Source organism: Puma concolor, chromosome E1, assembly GCF_028749965.1.
Source record: "Puma concolor isolate L17-30 chromosome E1, mPumCon1.1.hap2, whole genome shotgun sequence".
Lineage (NCBI taxonomy): Eukaryota > Metazoa > Chordata > Mammalia > Carnivora > Felidae > Puma > Puma concolor.
In genome coordinates, this window is record NC_141680.1 from 21,524,664 (window position 1) to 21,538,399 (window position 13,736).

The following is a 13,736-nucleotide window of genomic DNA, read 5'->3' on the forward strand; positions in this document are numbered from 1 at the left end:
GGCCTGGGAACAGTTGACATTCCAGAACCAGAATCTGGAGTGGGGCAGGATCGGCAGGACATAACACACAGCTATAAGGTTAGGAAGGGTGAGTGCAGGCTCGGCAGGAGTCTAAGGGTTTGAGGCCTTGGATACCCCACCCTGGGATGGATGACATGGGTCCTTTTGGGTTAAAGGAAAGAACAGCTCTTTTATGCACTGGGAGTAAATTGATGTCAGGTATCACCCCTGAGATGTGGCTGAGGCTAATAACAGGCTGTGGTTCCAGAAAGTAGAAAGACGGTTTATTTCTTTCACCTGCACGTACTGAGAGTGCCAGGTTCTGTGCTGGGTGCTGGGCTTCAGAGAGGCTGAGAGCCAAGTCTTTGTCTTCGAGGGTCTCACAGTCTAATGGGAGAGACAAACAAGCCAGGTGACCACACTTCATTGATGGATCTATAGAGGCCCTTTAGGGGCACAATTGGTCATTGGGCTCTTTGACATTGACATCGTGGAGTTACCAAAGCTTGGAACCCTGACAACTTGGGACTGACTGCAGCACCCCAGGATCTTGTTTATCTTTCTTCCTCAAGATGCTAATGTGAGGCAGGAGCAAGGTAATGGTCCTGAAAGAGCCCGTAAACTATAGTTACCAACAATTGAAAGACCAGAACCGGTAGCCAAAGAGACGTGGCTGTGGCTATAGTTCTGTCATTTACTAGCTACGGATCTTGGGCAAGTAATTTGCCTCTGAGTCTCAGTGTTTGATCTGGAGTATAGGGAACATGATACCTGCTTAATCTATGTTGTAGGGCTGCCAAGGGTGGGGGAGTGCAGACAAATGAGTGAGGGATAGGACAGTGTTATGTAGACTGTAAAGGGCTGTACGCTTGTAAGGTGGCATTACTGTCAGCAGAAGGAGCATGGTGTAAGAAAAGAGCACTGGACTAGGGCTCTGGACGCCAGGAGTCCAGGCCTTTGCCCCTGCCTTCCGGGTGAACTTGAACAAATTACCTTGTATCTCTATTGGTAAAATAAGGAGCCTAGACAGATGACTTTTTAAGGGCCATTGTCTTCCCTTTTTACCCCTTCTTTGTTAGTTAATGGGGTTTACTTGTCCCTTTTTCCCTTTCTAGCCCTTTTCCTTACCTCACTTCTGGTTTAGAGCCCACACCTCCTTCCTGTTCTTCTCTGAGCAGGGACTAAAGGCTGCAGCTGATTTGGTCTCTCCTCTTCCCCATCCCTCACCCTCAGGGAGGCCTGGAGGCGTCACTGCCAGGGCAAGGACCTCAAGGACTGGGTGGATGGCTGTGACTTGTAGGATCCTCTGTGGATGGACCGGGCCACGCACAGCAGGCTGGGAGATGTGGTGTGGTCTCTGATGCAGGCTTGGGAAGACAAGCCAACCAATAAAGAGTGGTTTAACCCAAGTGTGGTTCTCTGCTATCGCTGTGTTTCCTGATGGCATGTCAGAGCCAGAGCATCTCAGGGTTTCTTCACCGTCCAGCCGGGCTGGGCTGCAGGTGGGCTCCAGAAAGCCTACCATGGAAGTCTTGCTTCCATTTCTGGAGGCCTGGTTGGGGGGCGGAGGAGGGGGTCAGTGCCTCCCTTGCCCACGCCTGGTAGAGTTTCCTAGACCCTCTACCTGGATCTAGGTTTGCCAGATTTAGCTAAGCAAAAAACGATAACCAAAACACGATGCTTGAGTTAAATTTGAATTTTGGATACACAACAAATATATTTTACAACATGCGTGTCTCCAATATTGCATGGAATGCACTTATATTAAAAAACTATGTGTTATGTACCTGAAACTCAAACTTAGCTGGGTGTCTTATATTTTATCTGGTAACCTTACCCGGGTCTGGTGTGGTGTACCCCTGGCTTATCTGGGAGGGTCCTTGGGACATTTATTTTCTGTGACTCTGGTCACAGGTGTGGCCACAGTGCCCTGGCCCTCCAGTTGGTGACTGTTAACACACTGGCAGAAGCCAAGGAGGGGTGGTGGGTGGTGAGTGGAGACCACCACCCTGGGCTTCAGCTAGGTTCTCACCCTGCTCTCCAGTGTCCTCTAGTGGCAAGAGCTTCAAGTGCTGGTGGCCACCCCAGCCTGGGTAAGGAAGTTACCCCTGGTCCTGCTGACCCTTGCCGGGAGGCTGGAGGATTGGGTGGAGGGTGTGGATGGCTTTCAGGCAGCACACCATACTTCTCTGCTTTCCTCAATATGTGGGAAGCTCTGAAGGAGGCGGCGCTGTCTCCCACTCACCTCGAGCTCAGAGTCCTCAGGATGGATGTGTCTGAAGGAGGAAGGTGGGCAGAGTCTCAGGATCACTGTGGATGTGGTGGCAAGAGAAGTATCTGAGGTGATGTCTGAGAGTTTAAGCCCTGAGTTGAGACTGTAGATTCTTCTGGAAAGGACTCAGAGAACCCTGCAGTTCTCTGCACGGTTGGCGTCTCCCAGGGAGAAGCGATGACTGGGATGTTGACCGCCCCTCCCTACCAACCTGCCATCTCCAAATCCACTGGTCAGCAAACAGCAGAGGGTGTCTGAGTTCCACAGTTGGTGAGGCAGGCCAGTCTCCTGTCTGCTGCTGGCCTCGTGTTGGGTTGCTCGCATCACCAGAGTATAGTTGGCCCTGCCTCGTGTCCCACCTCCCCAGGGGAGCTTTTGACTCCAAGTCAAGGTGATGCTAAAGCTTGAGGGTTACTCACGCAAGTGGACAGTGGTGAAGGAGAAAGTCCTTGCTGGGAGTTGGGGGTCTGGGGGATCAATGATGAACGGATACATTGTCATTAAGTCTTAGGGAGATACTGCTCTCTTTTTAGTATCAAAGCAACACTGTGCCTACCATGTGCCACGCATCACTGAATCTAGACCCTAGAGCAATTATTATGATGGGGATCTCCTTGTTATCCCCATTCTACAGATAAGGAGACAGGAGAGATAAATTTGTACCCAGGTCAATATGATTCCATGTGTGCTCTTAGGTCATTGTACTTTGCAGAGAGGTGGTTGTTCTGGGTCACCTGAAGTCCGCTCTCTTGCTCACCTGGCTGGAGACCCTTGGCCCATTATCTCTGGATGATTCATACAGTCTATTTCAACTTCACTTTATGTTTCTGCTGCTTGCAATCAGTTGATTGCTCCACTGAGTGCCATTCACTCTGGAGTGGGTAGTGAGGCCCTCGGATAGATGCAAGAGTTGTTAAAAGGACTTGGAGGCTCTAGGCTGGTGTGATGGCCTTGGGGCCCCTAAAAATGGGACTGGGAAGCGGTCAGGCTTGGACAAAGGATCCTGGAGGCCTGGTGGTGGACCAGGAGCAGGTAGTGATGGAAGAGAAGAATCCGGGAGAGAGCCCTCATCTGTGCATGAGGGGTAAATGGTCTATATTTAACCTGGAAGTTTCAATTTCTAAGTGATGTGCTCAGGTTGAGGACAGTAACCAGGCTATGTCCTGGCATCTCCCTGCTTCCACATCACATTCTCGCCCCACATTCCATTGTTCATTATGGAATGATGAACAGTCTGTCTCACCTTTTTATTTAAATTTAAATTTAAATTTATTTTATTTTACTTTTTTGAGGGGGAGGAGGGGCAGAGAGAGAGGGAGACAGAATCCAAGGCAGCTCTAGACTCCGAGCTCTCAGCACAGAGCCCAATACAGGGCTCGAACTCACGAACCATGAGATCATGACCTGAGCCGAAATCAAGAGTCAGACACTTAACCTACTGAGCCACCCAGACGCCCCTCTTTTACCTTTTTAATATATCTGAAAACTGTCCCTTCTTTCCATCTCAGATACCACCATTTTAAACTCAAGCCCTTGGCACTTTTTTCCTAGGACGACTGCAATTTGGCCTTGTGAGGATGTCCCTTGCCATCCCGCCTCCTCCCTTCCAGTGAGCTTTCCACCCTGTTACTCCCTTGCATTCTGGCCACAATGACTTTTCTCACCTTCAGGTTAAAGACCAAGTTCCTCGGCTTGGTACACAAGATCTTTCACGAGGCCGGCTCAGCCAACACCTATACATCATCTCTTAATTGTTCAGAAAATTTGCTGTGGCTGGTTTGCATCCCTGGCATCCCTGGGTGTAGCATGCTGCTTCATATCTGTCACCAGCCCCTGCCACTCTTCCCCATCATTACACTCCAGCTGATCAATGCTGTCCTTTGAGGCAATAGGCTTGTTTTCAAAGAAGGGCTTTCACACCTGCCCTTTGTCTTCCTGAAATGCCGTTTCCTCAGATCTTTGCATGGCTATTCCTTTCTCTTCCACCAGCTCTTGCCTCCATCTCACTTCCTCAGATTGACTTCTCTGACCCCTGTAGCTGAAGGAAACTCCTCTTCCCTCCTGTCACTGTCTTACCTCCGTAGCGTGTATTACTGTCTGAGATGATTTCATGCACGTGTGAATTTACATACATCCTTTTTCAATCTCCTTATACTAGATTGTAAACACCATGAGGGCAGGAGATGGGTCTGTTCCTTCTATTTCCAGCACTTGGAATAGTGGCTGGCACATAGTGGGTTCTCAGTGCATGAATGAACCTGTTGAATGCATGACTGATGCATGAAAGAATGAATGGTAGGCGGTCAGCTAATGTTTGCTGAATCAGTGAATGAATGAGCCCTGATACCTTTCAAGAGAGCAGCAATTCATGCAATGGTATTAAGTACCAGCTATGTGTCAGGCCCTAGACATCCTTCAAGATGGACCTGCTGCCCCTCCTGAGCCCCCTTGGGGAGACTTTCTACCTCTCAGGGGGACCACCCTGGCCACTTTTCATCCAAATGCCACTTACTTCCCCCTTGGCTATGTCTTATAGACAGAGTTCAGCATGATTTGGGAAGAGCTGGCACAGTGTTCCCCCTGCCCCCTCTTTTATCCTCGCTGCCTGACCCTGGGAAAGTCACTCCACCTCTCTGAGCCTCAGTGTTCCTCAGGGGCCAGAAGAGCTGATAAAGGCCACCTTGCAATACTGTGTCGATTGCATAATATAGAGCAGTGTGGCACCTAGTACAGGGCCTGGCACAGCGGGTGGAGGGGGGGGTGCGTTAAGAAATAGTGGCCCCTTGTTTGGTTTCCCTGGGCTCTGGGGGTCCACCTGGGGAGGAATGGTAAGCATATGTCCTGCCTATCTTGGGATCTGGGGCATACCTGGGAAGCCTGCGCCATGTCCGCAACAGTTTGCTAAGACAGAGGAGGAGAAGATGGGAGACTGTGGGATGGGGAAGCAGAAGGAGAAGGAGAATGGTCTGGACAAGGTCTGGCAGAGATTTCTACAGAAAGCAGGGAGAAAGTACGTTATTTTCCCTTTTTTTAGTCCAAGTCAGCTCATCCTTGACTAGTGTGGCTCCAGGAGACTAATGGGACGTGGGATTTTCTAGATCTTCTGTGCTGAGTGGGATGAATGCTCCAGAAGATGATTGGCTCCCTGAGGTGCTATCTCTTCTCTACCTGGAGGTACATCTGAAGCAGGCAGAGACTCCTGGCAGCTGAGGGGGGATTCTGCCAAGCTCTCTTCTTGAGCTGGGTTCCTGTGCTCTGTCTGGGAGACTCGCCATCTCAGCTGGGTACACCTATTTTCTTTCCACTCCAGGCACTGGCCTGAAGCTTCTAGAGTGGGAAGCTGGCCTGGTCAGACGGGGTCCAGCCCTTACTGAACACCTCCTATGGGGGGGCATATGTGTGACCACTTCCTGCCTATGGCCAGCATTACAAACTGAGCACAAGCCTCTCTTCTACAATGTGCCCAGAATGCTTCCTGATGCTTCAGTAGAAGCCACTGTCCATGAGTTGGCAGGTAAGAAGGGCGGGGCTTCATCATGTGTCAGGCACCACACTGGTTCTTTCCCTAGTTCATCTCATTACCCTTACAGCATGCTTAAGAAGTAGAGATTTTTAGGAGGAAACTGAGTTCCAGAGAAGTTCTAGAGTTTGGCCATGGTAATGCAGTTGGTGGAGCTGGGATTCAGATGGAGCCATTGGACCTCAAAGGCTGTGCTTTGTCCTCGGCATGTCAGGTCCCCACAGCTGACCAGCCCATGGACTCTAGCTGGCGGGACTCCTGGGGTTGGGAAAGCACAGTGGAGGGAGGGCAGTGGAGAAACTAGCCCACTTCCATTCATCAGGGGTCTGTCTTTCCCAGATCCCCCAGGTTCTTCTCTGCCTCTAAGCCTGTGCTCTGGCATTTGCCTGTCAGGCAAGGCTTTAGCCAAAACCTGCACCACCTCAGCCCTGCAGACACACGGGGTACACTGTGCCTTGTGCACCTTGGCTGTAGCTCTCTCACCGCTCAGATTCTTGCATGCACATCTGTGGCCCGCCTCTGCCCAACTGGATCCTGAGCCCCCGAAGCTGTGTCTTCTTGGTATATGAACCCACAGTGCCTGGCACATAGTGGGCACACAGAAAATGTCCATGGGGTGAGGGATTCTGGACAGAGACCCTGCCTGGAGGTAGGATATCTTCTTCCAACTGTTCCTTGACTTCCTCCAAGACTGGTTGAGTTGGGTATGCTTTGGTGCCCACCAATCGCTTTGTCTTGGCCCTTTTTTTTTCTTTTTGATGCAAAAAGGTGATTTTATTAAAGCATGGGGACAGGACCCAAGGGCAGGGAGAGCTGCCTGTCTTGGGCTTATTTTAACTTGGATATACTTCCTTTTGAAAGGACACCACAAAGTCTGAATTCTTCTAAAGACAAATGGCCCATGATGGTGATAAGTTAGCCACATGAGCCACTTCCTTCAGAGGCATGGCGTGGAGAGCAGCTTCAAGGAGAGAAGACATTCAAATTCCCCATCCCAATGCATCACTCACAGGCATTATCAGGGGCTGTTTATTTATTATTATTATTATTATTATTATTAGTTGTGGTTGTTTTCAAGTTAAAAAAATTTTTTTAATGTCTATTTATTTTTGAGAGAGAGAGAGATTGGGGGAGGGCCAGAGAGAGAGAGAGAGAGAGAGGGAGACATAGAATCCAAAGCAGGCTCCAGGCTCTGAGCTGTCAGCACAGAGCCCTACGTGGGGCTCAAACTCACAGACCGCAAGATCGTGACCTGAGCTGAAGTCAGTCTCTTAACCGACTGGGCCCCCCAGGCCCCCCATTGTTATTTTGTTTTTTAAAGAAAAAAACAACATTACCCCCCTGCTCGGAAATGAATGAGATGTCAACAGTCGTGTGTGTCTGGGGCTCAATAGCCCCCAGAGAACACAAGGCATGCATTTCCTGCATGTGTACGGTGGGGCCAGTGGTCACGTTCCTTAAGAACCGGGCCACAGGGATGTTTGCAAAGCAAGCTGCAGCTGCTTTCTATGTATGCAGGTCTCCTCAGTCCTCAAAATCATCGCATGCATAAAATAATTTTATGAAATCACATCTCAAGGTTCTCTGTTCATATTCATTTTCTGCTCGCTCATTCATTTTGCCATCTGTGGGAACTCATTAGCACACAAGCTGCAGCAGGTGCCAAAGGTTTAAAAAAAATTACGGGGGGAGAAACTTGAAATTGATAAAATCCTACCTATCTTTTCTTTTTCCCTCCTGTAAATTGAAAAATGACAGCCATTATGTCATTTTAGGAGAAGTGTTGGTTGCTCTTTGTGGTGCTGTGGCGCTTTTGAGAAGGAAAGGTTGGCTCTTTCTGGACCAGGGAATCTTTGCCTAGCCTCAGGGCATCCCTAGGGGGTCGCAGATGGGCTCCGGGGGTCCATAACCCTCCTATAATAAAACTTATATATCTCAGTGACCATGTGCATTTTTTTTCCCCTGGGGAGAGAGCTCATAGCTTTCATTTTATTTTGAATCCAAACAAGATTAAGATTCCATGTTTGACAAGAAGAAAACAGAAAAGAAGAAAAGATAGAAAAGTGTTTTCCTTAGCCCATTGAAGCCTCATAATTACCCTGAAAACCAGGCATCATTAAATACTTGTTTAAGGGGCGCCTGGGTGGCGCAGTCGGTTAAGCGTCCGACTTCAGCCAGGTCACGATCTCGCGGTCCGTGAGTTCGAGCCCCGCGTCGGGCTCTGGGCTGATGGCTCAGAGCCTGGATCCTGCTTCCCATTCTGTGTCTCCCTCTCTCTCTGCCCCTTCCCCGTTCATGCTCTGTCTCTCTCTGTCCCAAAAATAAATAAAAAACGTTGAAAAAATAAAAAAATTAAAAAAAAAAATACTTGTTTAAATGCCTGACTTCCATTCTCAGCCTGCGCTCATAGACTCTATGACTCTTCTATGACTCTATGACTCCTAGACTCCCGCCAAGGGATTATTTGTTTGTTTCCTACCCCCTCTTCTTATATAGGGGGGGAAACTGAGGCCCAGAGAAGTGAAGTAGGTTGTCCAAAGTTAACTTTGGTCGGTTTACTGCAGAAATGGGTTGGAAAGTCAATCCTTGACTCTCTGTAGCCTGTGCCGCTGTTGTTTTGCTCTTGCAAAGTCAGTGAGCATAGAGTTGGGCAAATGTTAAACTGAATTAGTAAGAGACTCTCCGCCTCTCGCCTGTCCTTGGGCTGGATTGGTTCCCCCTGACCAGTTTCTTAATCCCCAGGGAACTTCTGGCCCCAAACGCACCCAACCTATTAGTCCTAGGAATATTCAGATGCATGCACGAGATGATTCCATGTGCCAGGAGTCTCCGAGGAATGAAATAAACCAGACCCTGGCTGGGAAGTACTGTCATAGGCACTGGGAAGGCAGGGAAAAGAGCTGAAGGGCCTTAGTGACAGCATGCCCCTCATTCTTTGCACCTGCCTGTCTCTCAGTGGTCATTGTGGACAGTTTCCCCTTTCCCTTCTTTGCTCAGATTCCCTGGACCTACATTGGTGGTATCCTTGCTCTAGCGCCAACCCCCCCCCCCCCACGCTTGGCGGGTGCTGTTCTCTCCTTCTCCTTCCATTGCAGAACTTGTAGTCGTCTGTCTACTTGTCAGAATTCCCTGCTCACATGGTAAATCCCTTGGAGGCAAGTGCCTGGCACATACTGGACAGCCAATCAATGGGAGTCACAATCAATAGTGATCCTGTGTTCTTCCTGTGTTTCCCCTTCCCAGCTACGCCAGGAAACTTGTTCTACGCAGCGTGAGGTTGCCCTGGCTGTGAGTGGATCAGGGCGGGCGGCATCCGTGGCCTCTCGGAGCCCCCTTTTCTATTCTGTAATGGGGAGCTCATGCACTGCTGTTTTCTGGAGGGCCTCACCTCTGCTTCCAGTTTAACTCTCAAAATCAAATGAACACCTTCGAGTTTGTGGAGGAAGAGGTCCCAGGTTTCTCCTTGGGTCTCTAGGGTTAGGCAGGCCGAACTGAGCTTCCCCTGAGCGAACACAGGTACCCACCAAGATCACGCCCCTGGGTGGTGTCTACCTCCCCCTTCCGCCTTCCCAGTTCACCAAGAACCTTTCTCCAGAGACCCTCTGTGAACCTTTCTCACCAGGCGCGCTCATGAAGACTCTTACAAAAATAGCTGCAAGCTGGAAAAAGGAAAATAAAATAACTCTGTTTCTCTCTGCCAAAAACAACAAAGCAACAGTGTGCCTGCAGCCAGCTCAGTCCCTGGCATGGCTGTACTCACAGAACGGCTTATTCCCTTTCCTCTCCCTGACTGCAGCCAACTCCGCTGATTCTATTTCTGAGGTTACGTGCCGTTATTTGATTGATCGATCGATTGATTAATCGATCTGGCCCTTTGAGGTCACTGATAATTCTACCTTGTGGTTTGGACTGGTGACTGTTCCAAACGCCCGGCCTTCTTCTCATCCTTTGGGCCATTCTTGGAAATGTGCCACAGCCCTAAGTCTCTTCTGTCTACCAATTGTCCCCGGGTCTTCACTAAGGAAATGATTACACACATGGCTACTTGTTTGCAATGATAAGAAAAAAAAAACACCTCGCCCCTCCCAAGAATTCAGGCATACAACTGTGTCTTTGGTTAACCACTGGTTAACAGCAATCAGCAGCCGGCTATTAATTTACTCTTTCGAATTTCCTGTCTCTTTCCCTTTAAACTGGTTCAGTATGCAGGCCTGCTCCAAGATGAACAAAACCAGAATCCCCAAATCGGAAGGGGTGTGTACGTAGGTGAGCCATGAAGCAATCCAAATCCATGAGAATATTCTGTGCTCCATCACAGATTGATCTGAAGTTGTTTTTTTTTTTTTTAAAGGAAGCCAGAAATCCAATGAAGCAGTTCAAATTGCAACTCAAGATATAGATTTTTAAAACATTTATGAAACTGTTAAACTGGAACAAGGCAGAAACCTCCAATAGATTCCCAACTCACTGATTAGAAATTTCATTTGTTCCTGTCCCCGATGGGAGCAGCCTGAGGACATTTGCTGTTCCTCTGTATCTGACAGTCTAGGCACCAGTAGGATATTTTCCAGCCTGATGCAGTGAGGCGTGTGTTTGTCTAAAGAGAGGGACTTCCACACTCCCTGGGAAAGTCTGGAAAAATGATTACTTTCAGTGCTTCTTTTTTTGTGTCATCTTGGTGGGTCTAGAATGGAATTATGAGCCTGGGAGCTTGGGAGTATAGCTTTGGCATGGCCACCGACTCACTGTGTGACACAAGGCAAGTCCCTCCCCGCCTCTCCCCGGTCTGCTCATTTGTTTTTGTTTTTGTTTTTTTTCAATATATGAAATTTATTGTCAAATGGGTTTCCATACAACACCCAGTGCTCATCCCCAAAGGTGCCCTCCTCAATACCCATCACCCACCCTCCCCACCCTCCCACCCCCGGGTCTGCTCATTTGGAAAATGAGAGCCATAGTCTATATGGTCCAAAGGGCCTTTGGTAGGTAGAATAATGGCCCCCAAAGACGGCCACATCTTAATCCCTGCAACTTGTGAATATATTACTCTACATGGCAAAAGAGACTTTGAAGTGTGTGATTAAGTTAATGACCTTGAAATGGGGACATTATCACGGGTTATCAGGAGGGCCTGATCTAATCACAAGAGTCCCTCTAAAGTGGAAGAGGGAGGCAGGAGAGGGTCTAGGATAGAGGGAGATGTGACCCAGGAGGTCACGGTTGTGTGCTGTAAGGACTCCACCCATCATTGCCAGGTTGGCTGATGGAGGCAGAGGCCACCAGCCACAGAACGTGGGTGGCCTCTGGGAGCTGGAAAAGGTGAAACGGTTTCTCCTCCTGAGCCTCCGGAAGGAAGACAGCCTTGCTGACACTTAGATTTTAGCTCAGGGAGAACTGTGTCCACCTTCTGACCTCCAGAATCCGGAGACAATAAATCTGTGCTTTAAGCCACCGTGTTTGTGGTAACCTGTTACAGCGGCGACAGAAAACTAAAACAGGGCCCCTTCCAGCAACCTTGCACTCAGTCCCTAAGGATTAAAGCCCAGCTTTGGCAACAGCCTTGCGCATCCCCGCACTGAAAGGGTGCTTGGGAGGAGGCATCTCAGGGATGCTGTGTCCCATCTGCCTCCTGGCCACCGCGTGTGTGAGCGTGGCTGGTCTGATTTGTCCCCCTGCGCAGGGGGAGCAGAGCCTCACATGCCTCAAGTCTGAAGGGGCCTCCGGAGATCCTCTGCGAAGACACGGGTACAGTATTATTTTCATCCTCAAATTAAGGGAACTGAGTCCAGAGAGCACAGCTGCCGAGAGAAGGAGACGGGGCGGGCGCTCCTAGCTCCTGCTACCTGGTTCTTCTCATTTGGTCACTGGGGAAATACCTCTTCCTTGTGCTCGTGGATCGGGCAGGGGAGAGGCGGGGAGAGGGAGGATGATGGTGAGAGACTGGAAGATAGAGCAAGGGCCAGGCAGTGTTTTCTGCGCATCTGTGCGTGAGGAGGAAGGCGCCAACCATACGAGGCTTTAGGGGAGACCTTGAGTTGGTAGTGATGGGGGAGTGGGGAAAGGGAAAGTTAGGCTACAGGCACCATCCCCTTGGAATTAACATGATGCCGTGAAGACACAGATTCTGCCTGGACAGGAAGCTCTCTCTTGCCGCAGCAGGCACCTCCCCACTAGGCACCTCCACCCTCCGATCCTGCCTGGACATCCTCTCAGAAGTAGCAGGAGCGAGGTGGGAAGCCAGTGTGGCCTCTGCAGGGACAAGCAAGTCTGTTTGATGGGGATGAGGAGGTGGGGTGCAGAGAGCCTCCGGAAAGGCTGGTATGTGGGAGGGAGGCCAGCTCGACTTCACTGACAGGGGAGAGGAGTCAGGACCGAAGTGCAGAGGGACGGGAAGGCCTCCTTCATGGTTCTTAGGTCTGGGCGGTGTTCTCTTCGAGCCACACGCCTATGGTCCAGGGCAGTGTCGTTCAGACCGCAGGCTGTGACCCATCAGTGGTCATGAGATCATTTAAAGGTTGCGATCAATAGTGTTCAGAGACTTCGAATAGAATGTAAGTGCATACCCTCCATACACTTTGTAAAGGTAAGCGTGGTTGCAGGAGACTTTCCATGGCTACAATCTGTGGGTTTTAACCCGGCAGGCCTGGCCCTTCCCAAAGGCTTTGGGGAGCGAGACCTTAGTAATGGGGGGAAAGGCAGCATCGACTCGGCTGTTTCCACAAGACCAGCTTTTAATATGACCGTGACCGGAAGCACGAATAAATAAACGCCAGAGAAAATGGAGAAACCAAATCAAACCAAACCTCAGAACATCAAAACCCAAATCTGGAGAATGGAACAAAACAGAACAGATCTCTGACAGACAGACAAAACAAGCCCCCACCCCCAGAGAAACAGAATTGGACTGTACAAGCCGGGTCACGAGGACAGCAGGATGACGCAGGTCCCCTGGATGAGCGCTGGAGTCGCCCAGGCCGCCCTGCCTCCACCAGGCGCTGGGACGGGGGTGGGGGTGGCCCCGGTCAGCCCACAGGCCGGCTCCGGCAAAGGGGTTTGTGGGCAGGTTAAGAACCTTCACAAACTACACAGGGACCGGACGTGGCTGAGAGTTCTGAGCTTTTCCTCTTGACCGTGCCGTCGCGATTCCAGCGTGGCCACGGGGTGGCTCTGGGGCTGGAGCCTGGTCCCACTGCAGGACTGCAGAGTGGCCGGCGGAAAGCGCACGGAGGAGAGTCGTGAACAGAGACGGACGAGGGGGTGGCGCCGCGAGCAGTCTCAGCATGCAGGTGCTTTATACATCTGGCAGTGAGATGTGATGGCAGGTTGGTTCTCGGACAGTTCCAGAGTGTGACTCTTTTCTCCTAAGAGGGACGCACGGCGGGGCCCGAGGACGTGTCGTGTCAGACGTGGCCACAGCGAGGTTTTGGCAGATAGTTTGCTATGTGTGCATAGGGGGCTCTTGCTTCCTTCTGTCATCAGGGGCCATCCCACCTGAGCCTGCTGTCCCCTGTCCTGGGTCTTGGGCCTCAAGGTCTGTTTGGGAGGGTGCCGGGTGGTCCATGGGCTGTCAGCAGGCAATCTCCTCCAAGGTCCCCAGGGCCGTCTGCAGGGGCACATTCACAGTGTGGCTGATGGTTTCAGAGTGGTTTGGCATCGTGTCACAAGTGCTCTGGAGGCAAGGAGATAGGGGGTGCTGATATTCATTCTGCAAAATGTTGTCATGATGCCCCTGGCAGCCCAGCCTAGGCCCTGGGAACTGTGGCCCCTGCTTGTGGGCTCTCCCAGGGCACCACGGCCCCTGCCCCAGACATCTCAGGGGCTGGCTTGCTGTCGCGGGGCCCGAGGCTGGAGGGGCCTCGCTGCCTTCAGGATCCTCACCATTGCCCACTTAGGTGCCCCCAGGGTAGGGACCGGGTGCCCTGGTGATGGGGTTTAGCAGCTGCC

General features: G+C 50.7%; 2 protein-coding genes across 7 annotated transcripts in view; one reads left to right on the forward strand and one right to left on the reverse strand.

Annotated features, from left to right (window-relative positions):
- Positions 1-1,409, forward strand: part of SPACA3 (sperm acrosome associated 3) — a 37,539-nt gene extending 36,130 nt beyond the window's left edge. For all 5 annotated transcript variants that reach the window (XM_086686610.1, XM_086686609.1, XM_086686607.1 and 2 more), the window contains one exon: positions 1,234-1,409. In XM_086686610.1, coding sequence (XP_086542736.1) covers positions 1,234-1,300 — 67 coding nt within the window. In that variant the 3' untranslated portion in view covers positions 1,301-1,409. The remainder of the gene's footprint in view (positions 1-1,233) is intronic.
- An 11,096-nt stretch (positions 1,410-12,505) lies between these two features.
- Positions 12,506-13,736, reverse strand: part of ASIC2 (acid sensing ion channel subunit 2) — a 1,013,600-nt gene continuing 1,012,369 nt past the window's right edge. For both annotated transcript variants that reach the window (XM_086686618.1, XM_086686616.1), the window contains exon 10: positions 12,506-13,461. In XM_086686618.1, coding sequence (XP_086542744.1) covers positions 13,360-13,461 — 102 coding nt within the window. In that variant the 3' untranslated portion in view covers positions 12,506-13,359. The remainder of the gene's footprint in view (positions 13,462-13,736) is intronic.